Source organism: Cherax quadricarinatus, chromosome 22, assembly GCF_038502225.1.
Source record: "Cherax quadricarinatus isolate ZL_2023a chromosome 22, ASM3850222v1, whole genome shotgun sequence".
Taxonomy (NCBI): Eukaryota; Metazoa; Arthropoda; class Malacostraca; order Decapoda; family Parastacidae; genus Cherax; species Cherax quadricarinatus.
The window spans coordinates 18,814,387-18,836,374 of NC_091313.1; the positions used below are offsets into that span (position 1 = coordinate 18,814,387).

The 21,988-nt window shown below is 41.9% G+C and overlaps 1 protein-coding gene and 1 non-coding gene across 6 annotated transcripts in view; both read left to right on the forward strand.

The window, feature by feature from the left end:
* The first annotated feature begins 1,008 nt into the window (after positions 1–1,008).
* Positions 1,009–21,988, forward strand: part of Sarm (sterile alpha and armadillo motif) — a 500,429-nt gene continuing 479,449 nt past the window's right edge. Inside the window, exons 1-2 of one of the 5 annotated variants that reach the window (XM_070087507.1) lie at positions 1,009–2,393; positions 16,851–16,937. In XM_070087507.1, coding sequence (XP_069943608.1) covers positions 1,785–2,393; positions 16,851–16,937 — 696 coding nt within the window. In that variant the 5' untranslated portion in view covers positions 1,009–1,784. The remainder of the gene's footprint in view (positions 2,394–16,850; positions 16,938–21,988) is intronic. The other 4 variants (XM_070087508.1, XM_070087513.1, XM_070087512.1 and 1 more) reach the window with 4 other exon arrangements.
* Positions 17,365–17,436, forward strand: TRNAD-GUC (transfer RNA aspartic acid (anticodon GUC)). Its single transcript has one exon. It is a non-coding gene; the product is annotated as a tRNA-Asp (tRNA).

A 21,988-nucleotide genomic window follows, 5' to 3' on the forward strand; every position in this document is an offset into this window, starting at 1 on the left:
TATATATATATATATATATATAATATATATATGTCGTGCCGAATATGCAGAATTTGCGATCTTGGCTTAAATAGCAACGTTCATCTTGCCATATAGGACAAGTGAAAATTTGTGTATGCAATAATTTCGCCAAAATCATTCTGAACCTAACGAAAAAAATATATTTCACTGTGTTTGTTTAGTATTAAATTACTGTAAACAAATCTAAAATATATTTAGTTGGGTTAGGCTAAAATAAATTGCTCTTGTTATAATAAGGTTAGGTAAGTTTTCTAAGATTCTTTTGGTGCAAAATTAAAATTTTTTAACATTAACATTAGTGAAAAAATATATCTTTAAACGTATAAGAGAAAATTTTAGAAAGGACAATTTTAAATGAGTTCTTGCTAATTGATAAGTTTTGCATATTCGGCACGACATATATATATATATAATATATATATATATATATATATATATATATATATATATATATATATATATATATATATTGAAAAAATCGAGTGTAACAAGGCCTGATGAGCAAGTGTGACACTTGACACCTGTAGCAGGTGTTGTGGGGTCGATGCTCCCTCAAATTCGTGTTTCTGAAATACCTGTGCTGGTGTAAGCAACCACAAAATACTGCATTATCTTTATCTTGACCTTAGTGCAGCTAATGCAAATTGTCAAAAAAGAAGAAATTGTGCGTTGGTGTGCTTTTAGTGTTTAGCAAATCACTCGCGCTCAAAATATGTTTACTTACTGAGAGAGCCCTGACGAGGAGCTCTCCTGGTGTGTAGCAGTGCTTAATAATATGAATTTCTTTAAGATAGATCAGTACCCACATGGAGACAAAAACAAAATCGATATGTTGTTTATATATATGTCGACCTCCAACCTCAGCTGGTAATCGACATATACAAACAATCTGTCACTCTTGTTGCTGACTCCTTGTGGTATTGAATTCTCACTGATAAAGAGCTCAGTTGCGCATTAATGCAGCAGTAAATTTCCGTGTGTTCGTTTCAGATGAATTCGAAACATTAGAGATGTATAATTATGACCAGGAAAAAATGTGAAGTTGTGAAAGTATTTTTAATTAACGACTATTGGTTAATTATTAAATACAAGTAATGTGATCGCTCAGACTAGCCAGTTGGTCAGTGCTTCTGGACCAGTTGGTCAGTGCTTCTGGACCAGTTGGTCAGTGTTTCAGAACCAGTTGGTCAGTGCTTCTGAACCAGTTGGTCAGTGCTTCTGGACCAGTTGGTCAGTGCTTCTGGACCAGTTGGTCAGTGCTTCTGGACCAGTTGGTCAGTGTTTCAGGACCAGTTGGTCAGTGCTTCAGGACCAGTTGGTCAGTGCTTCAGGACCAGCTGGTCAGTGTTTCAGGACCAGTTGGTCAGTGTTTCAGGACCAGTTGGTCAGTGCTTCAGGACCAGTTGGTCAGTGTTTCAGGACCAGTTGGTCAGTGCTTCAGGACCAGTGGTCAGTGTGTCTGGAGTCTGTGGATGATAAGGGCAAGGTATTTTCATTGTTAAGGTGAAAATTACTCTTCAAGCCTTGATCAAAGTGAAAATCCCCAAGCTGAGTTTGAGGAGTACCTGGCATCTTAGTGATTCTAGTTAACCTTGTAAATACAAGACATCCTATGATGGGAAGTATTAAGTGGCCCCAGTGAGATGTGATGGGGAGGAGACTCCTGGTGACTGCAGCACCATCACCGAGTGACTGCAGCACCACCGCCACCAAGTGACTGCAACACCATCAATCCAGTATACACTGCCACCACACCCGTCAACATGTGCGAGTGTCATAGACGGTACCGTAATTCATCCTCCGCCAGCACTCCCAACCTCTCCTCTCCTTCCTCCTCAAAGCCCACTCCGAACCTCGTCGCTTCCAAGCCTACCCTCAACCTGACTGCCTCCAAGCCAAACCCCAGCCTATCCTCTAAACCCAGCTCCAACCATTCTTCTTCCAAACCCACTCCGAACTATTCTTCCAAGCCCACCTCTAACCTCTCCTCTAAGCCAAGCAGTAACCTCGTCCCTTCCAAACCCACTCTGGCCTCCAAACCCAGCCCCAACCATGCTTCCACTAAACCTAGCCCCAACCCTTCGTCCAAACTCAGCCCTAACCCTTCGTCCAAACCCACTTCCAACCTCTCCAAACCTGCCTCGAACCTTTTCAAACCCACTTCCAACCTTTCTAAACCTACTTCCAACCTCTCCAAACCCACTTCCAACCTCCCGTCTTACAAGCACACCTCAAATGGCATCAACAAGCAGCACAAACAAGGCACCAAAGAGAAGCTCTCATCCAGTGACAAAAATGCAATCAACTTCAGCTTGTCATCTAACAGGTACAAGAACTACAGAGGCTCACCCAAGTGGAAGATTGACGCACGGGTGAGTCCATTCAACATTTTTCTTTCCAATAGGACATTGATGGGATTTTCTTATCAGTAGTACAATAATAGGATTATTGTCTTCCTAGTAGTACAATGATGGGATTATTTTCTTAAAATATAGGACAGTGGTGAGATTTTTTGGGGATCCCAATGGAAGTAACCCACATACATTAGCTTTATTGGGTTAGCCAACCTTACTAACCCTTCAGTGTTAATTGACGGTGTTACTAATCGAAATAAAATAATGTGGATTCTTTAAATACGAGCCGAAATTACTACCACTGAGCTGCAGGGGAAACTAATTGATTTATTTCCTAGCGAGAATAAATTACACCACTTGTTTTTATTAGGTTATCCTTGGGTGTTAATCCTCTTCCACTATTAATCCGGAGAGAGTGGTAGCCAGTCTTAATAATAATAATAATAATAATAATCTTTATTTCTACAAGTACATGTACAAAATATACGGCCTAGCTGACATCAGTGACATACTACTATATAGAAAGCTGCTTGTTATATTGAGCATCGATACCATGCCTAACCCTTCTAGGGTAGGGTAGGTGCCTGAGCCCGAGCCTTTAGCTCATAAGACTGTCATTCCCATTTGCCCCCTTGGGGCGGGGATGGCAGACCAGAGAGGCCTAGCTTGTGGCTAGGTCTGGGGACAGTTGGTCCCAAAGATGAGGAGGTACTTGTGCCTCCTCCCATGGGAGACTTCGGTCTCAGACACTCCCTAAAGAGGGAACCAAGGCCGGGCCACCACTTGGAAAAGACCCGGGCCGGGAGAATACCGGCTAATCTTTAATAATAATAATAATAATAATAATAATAATAATAATAATAATTATATTGAGCATTTTAGGCGTATTAGGTCAATTTGGTCCCGGGATGCGACCCACACCAGTCGACTAACACCCAGGTACCCATTTTACTGATAAGTGAACACAGACAGCAGGTGTCTTATGAAAACATGTCCTAATGTTTGGCAGCAGTACCGGGGATCGAACGCCTGTAATCAATGTGTGAGCTGAGTGCGTATGGTTCGGGTAGTAGCGCCATAGGCTGGCAACTTAATGACCTGGGTTGAAACCCGGATCTGCTAATCGATTGTCGTGGGTGGCACCCTGGGGAAGATGCATATTAATATTATTGATTGTCTCAGATTATCCTGCGGTTACTCATCCTCCGGGGTCATCTCATTAAAATCTGATGATGAGAAACCGGTTTCCAGGGGTGGTGGTGAACAATTCTGCGAAATAACGCGGTCATGCTTGAAAATATGGTATGAATAACTCAGTTATCCTTGAAATATTGAATAATTCACTTAGCGTAGTTACCCTTAAAATATTTAATTTTCTTAGATGTTCAGGGTTCGTCCATTTTCTTTGGAGATCATGTTCTACTAGGGGAAACTTTCACAATCTGAGTATTTATTATAAGTAAATTTTATTGAGGTTTATTTATGTGTTTTGTTTTACAATTGATATATGTAGTAACTTAGGTGAAAAGATTCTAATTGAATGTTGATCCTCGGCGGAGCTTTCAGTAAAGGAGTTTTCTATAATGTCAACTATTCCTGAATCATTTGTAAATTGTACTTTGTAGAAATAAAGTTTATAAGTAAGTTTATTAGCGTTATCTAGACCAGGGAATACAAAGTTATTTTTTTTTTGTAAGGATCGTTATTTTGGGAGACATTAGCCCAAAATATTAACTTTTATTTTGGGTAGAATGCAGCAAAGAGCCAACCAGCGGCACTGTCCAATCAACATCAGTTTGTAGATGCACGGGTCAGTCACCATTAGTCACTAAACGCGCTGAGCCGATCACAAGGAACGTAGACAAAGACGTGACATTTATATATCTGCCGATATAATTATTTACGTAAGATTCGGTGAGGGTAGTTTAGTCTAAGGTTAGACTAATTTACTTTAGCTTATTTTAGATTGTTAGGTTATGTTAAGTTGACTTAAGTGTGACTTTGTAAATGGCCCAAATCGGACCGAAACGTCGTAAGTTCCTTTCACTTTTGTGCGGGTTATTTGGGTATTGTGCCTTTTTTTATGTTAATTATACTAAGTTGCGTTTCTTTTTTTCTTTTTTTTTCAAATTTACACAACCAAAATTATTTTCATGGCACAGTCCATTTTATATTGGACATTTTAAGCTAAAACTTATTGCCAAAATGAGCCGGGAACCAACATTAATGTATAATCACAAATTAACCGTAAATTCATAAAAGTGAAGCAGTTCTTGCAATCATATAGTCCATGTATACATGCCATTTTATCCTCTTGAGTTTTTATTTTGGTCAAGGATATATACACCGGAGGCAGAGGCGGCGCATGAACGGGTCAAGGAGGGCTCAAGCCGCCATCATTTCCACCAGCACCTTAAAGCCCCTAATAAATATAATAATAAAGTAGCTTAAAGGATTAATGTGAAGATGGGATACAGTACCGACAAGTTGATAAGTAAGACACATGTACAACAGTTAGGTATCTTTATTCTGAAAGTTCAACGATGAGAAATTTCAATTACTCCGATATGGTAAACATAAGGATATTAAAACTTCATCAGAGTACAAAACAAATTCCGGCCACAAAATAGAGCGAAAAACCAACGTCAGAGACCTGGGAGTGATCATGCTTGCTCGGGTAGCGCCCTCAGCTCACAAACTGAGCATCCGTGGTTCGATCTCTGGCACGAGTTTACCTGGAGTTTACCTGGAGAGTTTCGGGGGTCAACGCCCCCGCGGCCCGGTCTGTGACCAGGCCTCCTGGTGGATCAGCGCCTGATCAACCAGGCTGTTGCTGCTGGCTGCACGCAAACCAACGTACGAGCCACAGCCCGGCTGATCAGGAACTGCCTTTAGGTGCTTGTCCAGTGCCAGCTTGAAGACTGCCAGGGGTCTGTTGGTAATCCCCCTTATGTGTGCTGGGAGGCAGTTGAACAGTCTCGGTCCCCTGACACTTATTGTATGGTCTCTTAACGTGCTAGTGACGAGGTGGAAACGCTTGGCATGTCTCCTTACATATATATTTCTCCTGTTCACTAAGCAGTAAGTGGGTAGGTACAGTGGGTGTTAGTCGACTGTTGTGGGTCGCATCGTGAAGGAAAAAAAATAAAAGACCCCAATGGAAATAAGACAGACAGACCCCTATGACGCACAGACTTTATTGGGTTATCCTGAGTTATTAACCCTTTGGGTTAATAATGGTGAGGTTAATAATCTGAACCAAATCTGGGCCCTTTGCTATTCCTGTGCTGTGTGAATGACGTGCCTGTCAGTGTCAGATGCAAGCTTCTACTGCTGTTTTAGTATCAGGTCAAGACCACAAGACATTGCTGATGCACTATCACTAGAACTAGAGTCCTGTAGCAAATGGTTGGCAAACAACAAATTATCATTACACCTCGGGAAAACGGAAGCCATACTCTTTGGCACGAAACAAATTGAAAAGGGTAAATAATTTTAATGTCCAGTGTAATGGGGAACCTATTATTACAGTAAATTCGGTGAAATATCTGGGAATCCCCTTCGACCCATGTAAGTCAGGAGAACTAATAGGGAACAATGTTATAAAAAAAGCGAATGTCAGACTAAAGTTCCTCTATAAACAGGTGCAGTGTCTACCTACTGAGGCTCACAGGACCCTATGTCTAGCTCTCATGCAATGTATTATAGGCCACTCTTGCTCTTCATGGTATTCTGCCTTAACGAAAAAAAGCTGAAAGACAGGCTACAAATCACCCAGAACAAAATGGTGAGATTCATTCTGGACCTGATTCCAAGAGAACATGTAGGCCAGGATGAATTACAACAACTGGATATGCCGAATGTTGAAGACAGAGTAAGTAAGTAAGTAAATTTATTCAGGTATACACAATACAGTTACATAGAATTATCATACATAGCAGCATATGTGTAGAGAACCTAGGATAACCCAAAAAAGTCAGACAGAGTGACTTATTTCCATTGGGGTCCTTTTACCTTATTATTATAATATAAAGGTTATAATATTTTCTTATTATTCTATAATGAAGATAACATCTTATTATCATACTAAAAAGACTATCTACTACACGAGGGTCATTAAGACTATCTACAATACGAGGGTCATTAAGACTATCTACTACCCGAGGGTCATTACGACTATCTACAATACGAGGGTCATTACTAGGGATAAGGTAAAATTTACACGTATTTTAGCTAAAAAATAGAAAATCATTCCCCTCAACTAAAGCTAAATTACGTTTATAAAATTACTCACAACCAATGTCTCTAATATCTTAATGCCAATTTTGTTGACGCCGGGAACCAGTGCACTTACAGAACTAGGAGAAGGGAGAACAACTTTGCAGTACCTAAGAGTCAGTGATCCATCGCTAGCGCACTCAGCTCACACTGAGGTCCGGAGTTTGAATCTCTGGTACGGCTGGAAAACATTAGGGACGTGTTTCCATAAGACACCTGGTGTCCCTGTCCCTGTTCACCAATCAGTATAAAATGGGTACCTGGGTGTTAGTCGACTGGTGTGGGTCGCATCCTGGGACAAAACTGACCTAATTTGCCCGAAATGCTCAGCATAACAGGCCTGGTCACAGACCGGGCCGCGGGGGCGTTGACCCCCGGAACTGTCTCCAGGTAAACTCCAGGTGATAACAAGCGGCTTTTTATATAGTAGTTTGTCATTGATGTCAGCTAGCCTGTATACCTTGTACATGTACTTGTAGTAAATAAAGATATATTATTATTATTATTATTACTATTATTTATTATTATTACTATTATTTATTATTATTATTATTATTATTACTGCAATTAAAGAGTGGAATAGACTGCCTGCATGTGTGGCCCGGTGGCCTGGTGGCTAAAGCTCCCGCTTCACACACGGAGGGCCCGGGTTCGATTCCCGGCGGGTGGAAACATTTCGACACGTTTCCTTACACCTATTGTCCTGTTCACCTAGCAGCAAATAGGTACCTGGGTGTTAGTCGACTGGTGTGGGTCGCATCCTGGGGGACAAGATTAAGGACCCCAATGGAAATAAGTTAGACAGTCCTCGATGACGCACTGACTTTCTTGGGTTATCCTGGGTGGCTAACCCTCCGGGGTTAAAAATCCGAACGAAATCTTATCTTATCATAAGGCTACAGAAAGGGAGGAGAATGATTTCTTGTATGAAAATAACTAATTTTACCTCTCCCCTAGTATATCTTCTTTTATTGTAACTTCTTTTACATAGTTAAGATACCTGTTTTTAACGTTTAGATATAAATGATAATTACTATAAGGACTCCATTGGAAATATTATAATTTAATATTCCGTGTAATTGTGTATACTTGAACACATTTACTTAGTTATTTACTTTGGTATTTACTACTCTCTTACCAGATTCCATACACAAATAACCCGCACATAAAAGAGAGAAGCTTACGACGACGTTTCGGTCCGACTTGGACCATTATGTGCGGGTTATTTGTGTATCGTTCCAGTCACGGTATTGTGCCTTTTTGTTATTTACCAGATTCCATGGGTGTTGTTTCATTTTCTTAAACACGGGTGCTAGAACCATTTTCTATGATATAGATAAAGGGAGACTTCAAGAATCTGGATATCTTTTAAATTCAGGTATTCAAACATTATTTTACGATAAAATTTTAAGAATTTGTTAATTTTACTTACGTGTATTAGTATGGAATTTAATAGCGATTTAGCATTATATTATCCAAGCATGTTAAAATTAAGTCTTTGAGCGCCACTCTGATAAATACATTATAAACTTTTGTGACTGATTTCATGACTGTGTAAACTCATTACTATCGTTATGAATTCAATAAATAGTCTATACCACTGTAAATTGTTCAGCAACCAAGTCTGGACTTCGATGATGTCCGGGCTCGATTCCCGGAAAAGATAGAAACATTGGGCGTGTTTCCTTACACCGGTTGTGTGTGTTCACCCATCAGTATAAAATGGGTACCTGTGTGTTAGTCGACTGGTATGGGTCGCAACCTGGGACAAAATTGACCGAATTTGCCCGAAATGCTCTGCGTAACAAGTGGCTTTCTATAGTAGTATGTCGTTGATGTCAACTAGGCCTGTATACCTTGTACATGTACTTGCAGAAATAAGGATTTTATTATTATTTTTATTATTATAATTATTACTATGAGGCCTGGTCTCAGACCGAGCCGCGGGGGCGTTAACCCCCGAAACACACTCCAGGTATATTCCAAATTCTGTCCCCTCTGTAATCCTTGAATTCGGTAAGGTTATTTCGGTACAGGTACACATAAGTGCAATTATCATACCTAGTAACATATGTGTAAATTACCTAGGATAACCCAGAAAATCAGACAGTGATTAATTTCCTTAGGAGTCCTTGATTTACCGTGATTTATTAAGGCGGCGGTAAGCCATAGGACCAAGAGCTACACCACATCCATGTGTACTCTTAGACACAGTAGCAGATAGGCCTTCTCTGTAGATAGCCTCGGTATGGACTGTAAAGTCTTGTGCTATTTGTTGTTCCCCATGTACTTCAATTTTTCCTGTGCCCCTACCCCCACCATTGTTCCGGCTGGCACCCCTACGGGTGTGTTATCGCATGACCAAAACTCGCGTCGGAAAATTTTCCCCGATGAATAAACCAGCAACCACATCTGACTAGCCTATAATACTCAGTGAGCAAGTCATAAACACAAGCCGTGTTAAATACTTCTGTATTGGACAGGAAAATAACCATGCCACATATAAACTAAATAATGTAGATCTTAATACTACTGATTGCGAAAAGGATTTGAGAGTTCTGGTTAGCAGTAATCTGAAACCAAGACAACAGTGCATAAGTGTTCACAATAAAGCTAACAATCCTTGGCTTCATATCAAGAACCATAAGTAATATGAGCCCTCAGGTTGTTCTTCAACTCTATACATCCTTGGTTAGGCATCATTTAGATTATGCTGCACAGTTTAGGTCACCGTATTACAGAATGGATGTAAATGCTCTGGAAAACATACAGAGGAGGATGACAAAGTTGATCCCATGTATCAGAAATCTTCCCTATGAGGATAGACTGAGGGCCCTGAATCTGCACTCTCTAGAAAGGCATAGAATTAGGGGGAATATGATTGAGGTGTATAAATGGAAGACAGGAATAAATAAAGGGGATGTAAATAGTGTGCTGAAAATATCTAGCCTAGACAGAACTCGCAGCAATGGTTTGAAGTTGGAAAAATCCAGATTCAGGAAGGATATAGGAAAGCACTGGTTTGGTAATAGAGTTGTGGATGAGTGGAACAAACTCCCGAGTACAGTTATAGAGGCTAAAACGTTGTGTAGTTTTAAAAATAGGTCGGATAAATACATGAGTGGGTGTGGGTGGGTGTGAGTTGGACCTGATCAGCTTGTGCTACTAGGTCAGTTCCCCTGTTCCTTAAGCGAATGTGACCTGGCCTGACTAGGCTGGGGCATTGGCTTAAGCCGGTAGGAGACTTGGATCTGCCTCGCATGGGCCAGTAGGCCTGCTGCAATGTTCCTTCTTTCTTATGTTCTTATGTAAATTCTCTTCATTGAATGGTAAAAACGGCTTAGACTATGCATGTGTTAATTCTGTATTGTCTAATGTCTTGTTTTTTATTACACTTAAAATAGCCTAGACAGTGTAGACGTTAAATATTTCTATTGTCTCGGCTGTTTTTAGTGGTAAACACCAGAGCATTGAAACTCTGTGGTAAGACGTAGATTCCCACAAACAACTTCTGTATCAACAGACATCACTAAACCAACACAACTAGTCGCTTCACATCCCTAGTCGTCCAGTCATCGGGAGGAGAGGAATGTATAATTAAACTCTACGTATCCTGAATAATAAGTAGTAATTATGTGACCTTATGTAAGTAACGATAAACTAGCCGCAGCCTAATGTACAAGATCGGGGTTTTCCGATATGCAAACACCATGAATTCCTCCTACCAGGTCTGTCCTTGGTTCCAGCCTGATCACTTCCCATTCCCCAGGCTCTATTTGACCCCCTTCGGGTTAAGCCTTTCTTTGTGAATATACTCATAATCCTACTACGTTAGAGCATGAACTATTACAATGTCACAGAAAAAAAGTCCGTATATGGTACTACTACTATTAAATTAACATGACTTTCTTAAATATAAAATTTTGGTCGATTGTTTCATTGGATTTAAAGCCTATCGACTACACGATGCGCATAAATGCTGCGTGAAACCTATACACCATTAGTTATGGATACTTTACTTAAATAGAGATTAAAGTAACCTCTCAGTATGCATTCACTGAAAGACTTACACCTCTGTGTATATACCCATATGTTTGGATTTCACTTTTAGTTCAGTGAGCCGCGCCACTCAACCTGAGAGTGGCTGTACCAACCAAAATATCTAACACGCCATGAAAGTCCAGAATATTGATGTGATAAGTATTACATTACTAGTGTTGTGGGAAGAACAAGACCTGTGGTAAAGTGTGTGTGAGGAAAAACACTTTCCAAGGACGAGGCTTTGTCTTGCAGTTTGTCTCAATATGAGTTTGTACCGAATGAACCCTTGTCTTAACGTGAAAACTCTGCCTTGAATGGCATCAAGACTTTTTTAAATAACATTTTTGTGTGTGAGTGAGAGGAGAGAGAGAATCGAAATGTACACATAGGCACTTTTTTTTTTTTTTTACATGGGGTTTTTAAATGGTTAAGTTAATTAAGGATTCCTAGCTTTATTTACAAGCCAAGAGCTGTTACCACATCAGCTCATTTGAAAGCCTTTTCATTGTTATGAAACAGATAAGGGACAGGATGAAGTTGGAGTCATCTGTGGGTCAAAATTTCATTCGATCAACTGATCATTATGCTGTACGGACATGTTCCAGACTCGAGTCATCCTAGGAATAAATGATCTCAGATGAAGTGATGTTCTGGAGAAAGGTACAGTCAGAGTGAAGTTACTGCTTGCTGTCCCTTTTCTTGTGTGTGTAAAAGCTCACTTCTCGCTGTCCTCGAAGTGGAGCTAAGTGTGGTACTTTGACATATTGACCCTGTACAGAACAGTAAGGCCACCCACACCCCTCCGGTGTTGAAGGCTCTGTTGAAATGACAGAACTTTCCAGGCCGGGTTCAGGGAAGAGATGAGTCGTTTTGCTCTGTTCTCTATTCTGTTAAGAAGTCGCAGATGAGACGGAGGGAAGGCAATCCAAAAAAGTGGGGCTATCCTCAAGGTGTGAGCGTACTTGCGCCTCGTAAAGAATCTTGCAACCTCTACTGTCGAACAAATGCGAGATACGTGGAAGTGCTGCTAGCTGCCTTGTTTGCAAGATTTACAATGTTTTCTTCATGGCCATTTTGGAGTCGAATCTCAATCTCTCTCTCTCTCTCTCTCTCTCTCTCTCTCTCTCTCTCTCTCTCTCTCTCTCTCTCTCTCTCTCTCTCTCTCTCTCTTTTCTTTTTCCTTCTCTTTCTTTTTCTTTCTTTCTCTTTCTTTCTCTTTCACTCTTTTTCTTTCTTTCTCTTTCTTTTTCTTTCTCTTCTCTCTCTTTTCCCTCTCTTCTCTCTCTCTTTTCTCTCTCTTCTCTCTCTCACTCTCTCTCGTTCACCCCCTCCGTTATTCATACCTGGGCATGATTTCTCGTGATGTTCATCATCACCCTGGAGATAAATTTACTCCTTGAATTCTTACCAGTGTCTGAAGCTTGGACCCACACCCTCTGGAGTCGCAAGACCCACTGATTTTTGCCCTGGCGGCGGGTCTGACCCACTCACAACAACACAAGAACGAAGGAACAATGCAGTAGGCCTTTCACCCATGCTACACCCACCCACACCTCTCAAAGAAGCTTCTTTGATGTTGGTGAGGAGCTTATGATCTAGGGAATTTGGTCTGTGTTCCAGTTCCCCAAATTGAGCCTGAATGTCTTCCATCACCCCCAGGCAATGTGTAATCCTTACGGGTTTAGCACTTCCCCCATCATAATAATACACCCATCCACACCCGCTCATGTACCTGTCCAACTTATTTTTAAAGCCACCCGAGGTTCTCAGCAGTTTGTTCCACTCATCCATAACTGTTACTAAACCTGAACTCTATTACTGAACCTAAATTTTCCTAGCTCAGTTGTTAGTAAACTCAGCTCACATTGAGTGTCCGTAGTTCGAACCCCAATATGGGTGGAAACATTAGTGCTTGTTTCCTTAAGACACATGCTGTCCCTGGGTGTTAGCCGATTGGTGTGGGTCGCATTCTGGGGAACAAGATTAACTTAATTAAGTTGCCCGAAATGCTCTGCATGACCAGGGGCTGTCTATATAGTGTGTCCTTGACGTCGTCTAGGTCTGTATAAGTTGTATCATGTACCTGTAGAAATAAAGATTATAATTATCATCATTATTATTATTATTATTGCTGTGAATTCTGTCTTGGTTAGATATATAAAGGTATTCAAAGTTCTTGCTTCAGCTGTGGGATAACATGTTCTTTTTCCATTGGATATATGCAGTTAGAGTACTCTTAATATTCAGTCCTTCATAGACTATAACACAGGTGCTGCTAATCATAAACACTTAATCAGGGTAGGCTTAAATTGATTTATTAGTGTATTGGTTATAAGATTTGAAACCCTGCCGACTACACGAGGGCTAACCTTGGAGACACAGAGTAAAATGGTATAGTGATATCGACAAGATGAGGAAAAAGACACCTGTGTGGAGAACTGGTTAGATACAGTACTAGTTACGGCATTATGCCTGGTGAGCGCCCCGGCATAATCATTTTTTTTTATTAACACACTGGCCGATTCCCACCAAGGCAGGGTGGCCCGAAAAAGAAAAACTTTCACCATCATTCACTCCATCACTGTCTTGCCAGAAGGGTGCTTTACACTACAGTTTTTAAACTGCAACATTAACACCCCTCCTTCAGAGCGCAGGCACTGTACTTCGGCATAATACCGTGACGAAAATCAAAGGCCTACCATACAGAGGGGTATTTTTTCGTCAGTGCATTATGCTGGGTAGCAGCCGTTAGCATGACGTCACGGCCTGCCGCCACACTCCACAGTGACTCCTCCGTGCTCACGTGGCTGCCGTTGGTGTGTATGAGCGTTAAGTGAGGAACTAGGTGCAGCGTTTCAAGGCTGGTGGCGGTGTTGAGTTACCATCTGCCAAACCTCGGCCTAGCCCCTCGAAGAAGACATCTGTTCATACCTTAACTGTGTTAAAAAAGCAGTTAGAGAGTACACCTAAGACAACTGCTAGAGAATTGAAAGAAAAAAACCCACATCTTCTCTCAGAGGTGCCAGTAAGAACTATTAACAGACGTGTCAGAACTGGGCTACAGTAGTCACTGCCAGGTTAAGAAAACGATCCTCTCCAAGCCACAGAAGAAACGTTGGCTGGATTATACAAAGAAATATCTTCACTGGAATCCTCAGCAGTGGTCTGAAGTACTTTGGAATGATGAAGCAACCTTCACCGTCACCTGTAACCGTGGTGACCATGTGTACCGGCCCAGAGGTAGTGACCTGCTAGACCCACGCTGCACCTGTGGGACCACCAAACACCCAAACTTGCTCATGGTCTGGGGGTGTTTCAGTGCTCAGATTGTTGGTGAACTCGTTGTGCTTCCCAAAAATAAGTATATGAACCACAATTGCAACTAATGTGACATTTATTGTGGCAACGTTTCGCTCTCCAGGAGCTTTATCAAGCCATTACCAAATAACGTCTGCATGAAATGTCCATTATGTTGCGGTGTCCGACAGATTGTAATAAAGTTGGTAGAATTACCGACAATATGTAAAGTAAAAGGACACAAGTGCAACTAATGTGACATTTATTGTGGCAACGTTTCGCTCTCCAGGAGCTTTATCAAGCCTTATCAAGGTAATGGCTTGATAAAGCTCCTGGAGAGCGAAACGTTGCCACAATAAATGTCACATTAGTTGCACTTGTGTCCTTTTACTTTACATATTGTCGGTAATTCTACCAACTTTATTACTATATGAACCAGTATAATTACCTGGAGTTACTGTGTGACAATTTACCTGAGGCATTTGACAAATGTGGGGTTACGGTTTTTATTCAGGATGGTGCACCGTGTCATACCGCCAAATCTGTAGTTCATTGGCTTAAGGACTGTGAAGTAAGGTTCTTTAATGATTGGCCAGGCAATTCCCCAGACCTAAACCCTTTGGTCAATAGTGAAATGAAGTTTACTGGGCAAGGATATCAGTGCCATCCTGCAGCTGGAGGCTGCGCTACATGAGACATGGAATAATATACCTCCCCAAACCCTCAAGAATTTGTGTGAGTCTTCCTACACAGCTGAGGGACGTGATTAAGCGTAAAGGATGCAGTACCAAGTATTAAAACTTCAGTAGGTTTGCAAATATGTATATTATAATCTTTCATGGTATGTGTTTGTGTTTTGGTAAGTGTGTGGGGAAGGGCCGGCATAATGCCGTGATTAACACTGTAAGTACACTTTCCTGCTTGAACAAACATATAGCAATCGGTACTTATCTGTTAACAGCACGATGTCCAGCAGCCTCTCCCTGGATATTCTTTCGGGGTGCCGTTCCAGATTCCACAGTGGCTGTGGATTAACAAGTTTATTAGTCATATAATTTGCCCCATGGGAGCGTATATCTCAGCATTTCATTACCATCTGAAATGCGTAGTGATACTTACAGTTTTGGGCGAATCACCCACGTATTACGGGATCTATTGGTAATGCCAGTCAAATCTCACCCCTACCTATTAGCTGCAGCTAACGTAATTAGGTGTGGGTATGCCTGGACTTGCCTGGGTATTGTAATTGACCTAATTTCCTATAGTTTGTGGTATTGGAAGTATGACCCCGGTATTGATGTCTTGAGTAGGGGGCTACAGATGCGTAGCTATGTCCTCACTTGTCGATAGGGAGTCACTTCGGTCAGTTTTTACGCGATAGGGTGATATCTTGTCCCTTTGTTCATAACACCTGAATGCATACCGCGACAAACTTTACACTTTTCTGGATTATATCGTGGATAATACACTCATGTTTCTTTATAACACTAGTTTTCCTAGTGGAGATTGACAGTATTTCAGAGTTTATCGCACAAAATCAGTATTTTCTTTGTTCTCAGCAGGAGATTTGTGACGTTTGCACGCTCTGATATCTGAATTCAACCTAGCTTGTCGTCCTGCCCAGAGCCCAGAAGTCACCCTCCGCACAAAAGAACTGCTGAGTTCAACTGTATATCTCTTCCTTACTACACATTGCAACAGTATTCAGTACAAGAGGATAGGTTTCTTCTTTAGCTATAGACTAGAATTCATAATAGTCCTAACTTGTAGATAAAGTTGGGTGCAGGTTTTTCCTTAATTTTCCTGCTAAGGAGAAAAGAGTAATTACTCTTGTTTAACCTCGTTGTGTAGTTGATCAAGAACTCTAGCAAGGCGAGGAAGGCGTGCCTTGTGACGCTGTGGTACATACACTTTCTCCATAAAACTGTTTACGAGGAAGGAAGCGTCCACTAGCCCCTTCCAGGAGGGCTAAGTCCCTCAGAGGGCTGAGGGGGGCAGAGGGGGCTGAGAGATACCCCCTTTACTGGAGAATTTTCTCCACAACCTATGTGCAGCTCAGGACATTTATTAGAGATTTAGGTTAGGTAAGATTTGTCAAGAAACAGGACAAGTGTTTCGTGACGCGGGTCTTAGTCGTGTGATGACCTGCAGCTGGCTTACCCCCGCCCCCATTAAATGTTATGGTTACGATTATTACCCCAATGAAAATAAGTCACTCTGACGTTTTAGGGTTATCCTAGGTTCTCTACACATATGCTGCTATGTATGATAATCTATGTAACTGTATTTGGGTATACCTGAATAAACTTACATACACTTTAGATCACTACATTTATTAGAGGAAACGTTTCACCACAAGTGGCTTCTTCAGATTAATGGCGAAACGTTTCCTCTAATAAATGCCCCGAACTGTACATGAGAATCTTTTACCCTCACATCTCTCACTTCATTCATTAGAGGTTCGCCGGTACTTCCGGCCCGGGTCTTCTCCATATGGTGACCCGGCTGCACATCTCTCACTTTTTTTTTTTTTTTTGAAACTTACGTAATGCCTAGATAAAATTATGTAAATATTAATTTTGTTTGTTAATGGGGTTTTAAGCCTATCAGATACTAAGAGTCATTAATGGCTGCACATAACTTGTTCATCATCAGACAAGAATACTCTAATTCCTAAATTAGGGGTTAATATAATTTTTCAATGTTTGTACACAGACACACGACGGTGTATATATCCTTTGCTTATAATACTCTTTAAGTAATAATATTATTTATATATTAAGAATATATGTCATCTTTAAAAATACATTAGATATATTTTAATTGTAAACATTTTATTGATTGTTTCTTTATGTATAGCGGAAATCTACGTCAACGGAATCCGTAGCATCGTCCAGGTCAGAGAAATCTGACAAGGAGAAGGAGAGAGAACACGACCTGGAGCAGGTGAGTGTTTCATACTTTTTTTTTACTCGGGTTCTTCAGGGTTAGGGCTTCTAACTTTATTTACAAGCTAAGAGGTGTTACCTACATCAGCTCTCTCTCTCTCTCTCTCTCTCTCTCTCTCTCTCTCTATCTGTCTATCCCCTGATGTAAGGTATTGCTATATTTAATACACTGTTGTAACACAAGTGCACAGCGGCGTGTCGCAGAATTATGCTAGGTGTAAGGTGAGGAAGATGCTATATTTGTTGTGCTTAACTTTGTCTGAGCAGACAAGTGTTAGTCTGAAGCTGCTCTCTGCTGTGACTTACAACGAGCTTGTAAAACACTATGTATATAACAGTGTGATAGATTCACAAGTTACCGTTGTTCAGTGAGAGATCAAGGAAGTAGGCACAATGTACTCTGGTGAAGACGGATAACCAGAAGTTCCTCGGTAGTATAGTGGTGAGTATCCCCGCCTGTCACGCGGGAGACCGGGGTTCGATTCCCCGCCGGGGAGAAACATCTTTTAGGTGGTTAGTGGCGTAGGCTCAAGTGGTAGCGTTTTTGGCTTAAGTGGTAGCGCCTTTGGTTCAAGTGGTAGTGCCTTTGGCTCAAGTGATAGTGCCTTTGATTCAAGTGGTATCACTTTTGCTACCTTTAAGGTTTAAATAATAAAGATTTAGGTTATTGTTGGTAATTTACATTATGTATGATAATTGTACTTATGTGTACCTGTGCCTAAATAAACTTACCTGGATGCAAGACGAATGATGTGGGCCGCATCATTTGGACGAGGACAACGGAACCCCAGTGGAAACAAACCTCAGGAAGGTCATCACTGAGATCAAGTAACACTTTCAGTGGGGCTGGGGGAAATAGCAGTTCATAAGGAAACACAGACACTATTACCTGCATTTCTATCCTCGTTTGTTGCATCCATTGAAAGATGCTGTAGGAACTAACGTTCAGAAGTTTATCAAAGCAACAAGACAGTGAGATATCTTTGCAGATTCTTCAAGCAGGCCAGCTCCTCCTAAGATCACAAACGATCCCATTGTGTAGAAAATCGCACTAGCATTACTCCACAGTTCTCAAGAAAGGACAAAGTGCGCCTCATAGCGGTGAAGGCACAACATGCTGGGGATTTCCTCTTGGTTATCTCTAATTCCTCCTTCTTCTAATCATACAATAGAGCGAAAAAATAATGTGAGGGACCTGAGAGTGGTAATATCTGAGGGTCTCACTTTCAAATATCACAACAGTGCCACGATCACAACTGGGAAGAAAATGATTGGATGGATAATGAGAACGTTCAAAACAAGAGATGCCAAGCCAGTGATGATCCTTTTCAAATCACTTGTTCTCTCTAGGCTGTAATACATTAACATCTCCGTCAAAGCAGGTGAAATTGCAGATCTAGAGAGTGTACAGAAAACCTTTACTGCACATATCAGTTGTATCAAACACCTTAACTACCGGGAACGCTTGGAAGCACTTGACTTATACACGCTGGAACGCAGACGAGAAATATCATAATCTACACTTGGAAAATCCTAGAAGGAATGGTCCCGAATCTGCACACAAAAATCACTCCCTACGAAAGTAAAAGACTGGGCAGGCGGTGCAAAATACCCCCAATGAAAAGTAGGGGCACCATTGGTACACTAAGAAAAAAACACAATGAGTGTCTGGAGCCCAAGACTGTTCAACAACCTCCCACCATTCATAAGGGGAATTACCAATATGTCATGTGGGTTCGATAACGTGGATGGGGTAAAAACACTCACATAGGCTGGTTAATACATATAATTATAACGGAAAGTATGGGAAGCACCATCAGCCGCCCTGCCTCTCTCTGCTCTCTATCTCAGACTGACCCACCAGTGCCTAGCGGGTGAGCGGCATTCAAAAACATGCTATGGTCAGCAGCAACATGAATAACAGTCAGTGATTCACACAGACGGTTGGTAGTGAGTCATCTACTGGTAACTGGTTACTGGTAACTGGTACTACTGAGAAATAGACCCCTGGCTGCCTTCAAGAAGGAGCTGGATAGATACTTAAAGTTGGTGCCAGATCAGCCGGGCTGTGGCTCGTACATTGGACTATGTGCGGCCAGCAGTAACAGCCTGGTTGATCAGGCCCTGATCCACCGGGAGGCCTGGTCGTGGACCGGACCGTGGGGGCGTTGCTCCACTGAATACCCTCCAGGTAGGTAAGCACTCTCCTCGACCCTCAGGCCATTCTTATTGGTATAGTTCTTCGTCTAGCTGCCTCAATGTCGCTGAACCCAGGTGTATTTACGGCAATGCGTCGGAGGACCAATTTGGGCTCCATGGTCTCGTCGGCTATAAGTTAGAATGAAAGCTTGCCAGATAAGAAAGTGTCTCAATAATATTATCAACGAAACCTTGCCATAACCTGTTGCTCATCAGAACGGGGCCTCAGCCAGAAGCGCCCAGATAGTCACGATGCTTCCCTGGAAACACGGTAAGCAAATATCTTGGGACTACACCTGTGGGGTCTACACTGGCTGACACCTACCTGAAGTGGGTGGTGCAGAAGATCAACAGATACAGAGGACTAGCACCATTCTATAACTTCGTCCCAATAGGATCGGAGAATCTTGAAGCGTGGGGCAGTGTACACATAAATTTTTGAAGGAGTTGGGTGACGGACTCATCAGGGAAACCAAGGGCCTCAGAGGGACCCAGTGTTGTGGTCTAAAGTGGAAATACCTACAGCATCCTGGGCACACGACCCACCTCGGGAACTGGAGAAAGTATTAGAAATATATCGTTTATGTCGTGCATGTTATTCTCATTCCCAAGATAACCACTGTAAAATAAAGCAGTTAAGACACTCAGTATTTCGGCCTACTTCTGAGGCCGCCTTCAATAGTAGCAGGTTCGCCGGTGCTGTCCCGGCCCGGGTCTTTTCCAGATGGTGACAGCAAAGTACTGAAGGAGAGTGAGAGTGAGCAGGGAGGGAGGCTGGGGGAGGGGTTGCTGTGCTGTTATACTGCTGCATCACAAAGTACAAAACTAAAGATGACGTCAACTGGGAGGCTGGTGAGCCCGTGTTCGTCGCATGTAAACATATCGTTGTGTAAAACATCCGAGCATCACTGAACATCTCCGAGTCTCAACATTCGTATTCCTGAATTGGCATTTGCAGTTGCGTAAAATAACTTATGATGATTTATGTAACTTTAAATGGTAGCTGAATAAAAGACGAGAAGTACATTTAAATTTATCAGGAAAGAAGGGGTGGTAGGTGAGTGAGTGGGTGGCTGGGTGGGTTGATGTGTAGGTGGGTGGGTGTCTTGTGGTGGGTTAAGGCAGGTTTTTTCTTCTTCCGTTCAAGTTTGTTGTCTCTGGTGTTGTTGTACAGTCAGTGTATAACCTACACTGAAAAATTTGTCGGTTTTCAAAACCATTCATCACACTGAAAAATTTGTATAGTGCTGTAACTAATAATTATGGCGAGTGTTGGTGAGTCTGTTGGTGAGTGTTGGTGAGGGCAGTAGGGTGTGTGTGTGGGGGTGACGTCAGCTGACACAAGTATATGACAGTAAGACTCAGTTCCCCTGTAAGATAACTGTGTCAACACACTCCTCTCCTTCCCTGTGTATATGGTGCTGCTGCTGCACCGTACAGCTGTCAACAGCAGCAACATTGTCATCTCGCCCGTAATAATTTGGGTATTTTCACGAGGCAGGATCTGAGCAGCAGTCATTTAGAGCTCATCATGGTGACTGTTGTTGTTAAGAGACACAACAACTGTTTAATCTCTGGGCATGACAGTCATGTGGACCAGATGAGCGTCTTTATATTTGTGTGTGTGTGTGTGTGTGTGTGTGTGTGTGTGTGTGTGTGTGTGTGTGTGTGTGTGTGTGTGTGTGTGTGTTTCACCTTTTCCAGTCGCTGAACTTTCACTACCGTTCTTCCTTTCTCTTTCCTCCACTCTTCCGGCTCTCCCATGTTCGTCATGCTGTCTGCCTCTTCCAACCATTACATTTGTCATTATCGCCCTGCCTGTCTCCTGTCTGCCATATGCTTGAGGCTGTGATGGTGAGCTGCGTTTCTAGGTGATATGTAATGCGCCCTCGTGTGTCATGTCGTTCATTGTCCAATGCCAGGACTTTGGAGTTCTGTTGATGCCCACGCTTTGTTAATGTCTTGGGTAACAAGCAGATACATTGAGCATACCACCACTACTACTTCTACTACTACTTCCACTATCAGCATTACTACCACTACTTTTTCTTCCTCTCTTTCTCCCGTCCCTGTCCCCATTCGCCTCTGTATGCTGGCTCACTCATTCTCGTCTGTCAGTGTGACTTTGTGAATGGTCAAAATCGGACCGAAACGTCGTCATAAGCTTTTCTCTCTCCTATATGTGGATTGTTTGTGTATTGTTCCAGTCACCGTATTATGCCTTTTTATTCTTCGCCGGGTGGGTGCCGGGTGCCGGTCCGGGTCTTCTCTATGCGGTGACCCGGAACTTGAGTGCACTCTGTAGCAGACTTCTGCCTCTCACTTACCCTCTGATAACATAGATATGGCCATGCTAAATGATGGGTCTGGTGGGCCCTACCGACGGACAACAAGCTGTGTACAATTCTTTGACAGTAAATAAATGTTTTACCTTCCTCCTTACACAGAAATAATCACTGTGAGAAGATTTGTTGCAGAGTTAAGGGGCACGTAAGTACCCCTGTCTTTTTATAACATCCTCATTTTTCCACTATAATCTACCTTGTCCATAATAACTATCACATTTGCTTTGTCTGTTCCGTAAGGTGAAGTCCAGGATCTTTTCTTAATTCATGGTATAACTTAACAAATCTTTGAGGACCTCTGCAACACAGTTGTCCTCAAAGATTTGTTAAGTTATACCATGAATTAATGAAAGATCCTGGACTTCACCTTACGAAACAGACAAAGCAAATGTGATAGTAATTATGGACAAGGTAGATTATAGTGGAAAAATGAGGATGTTATTAGAAGACGGGGGAATTTACGTGCCCCATAAGAGTGAATACATGCACCTCACTCAGAGCCACT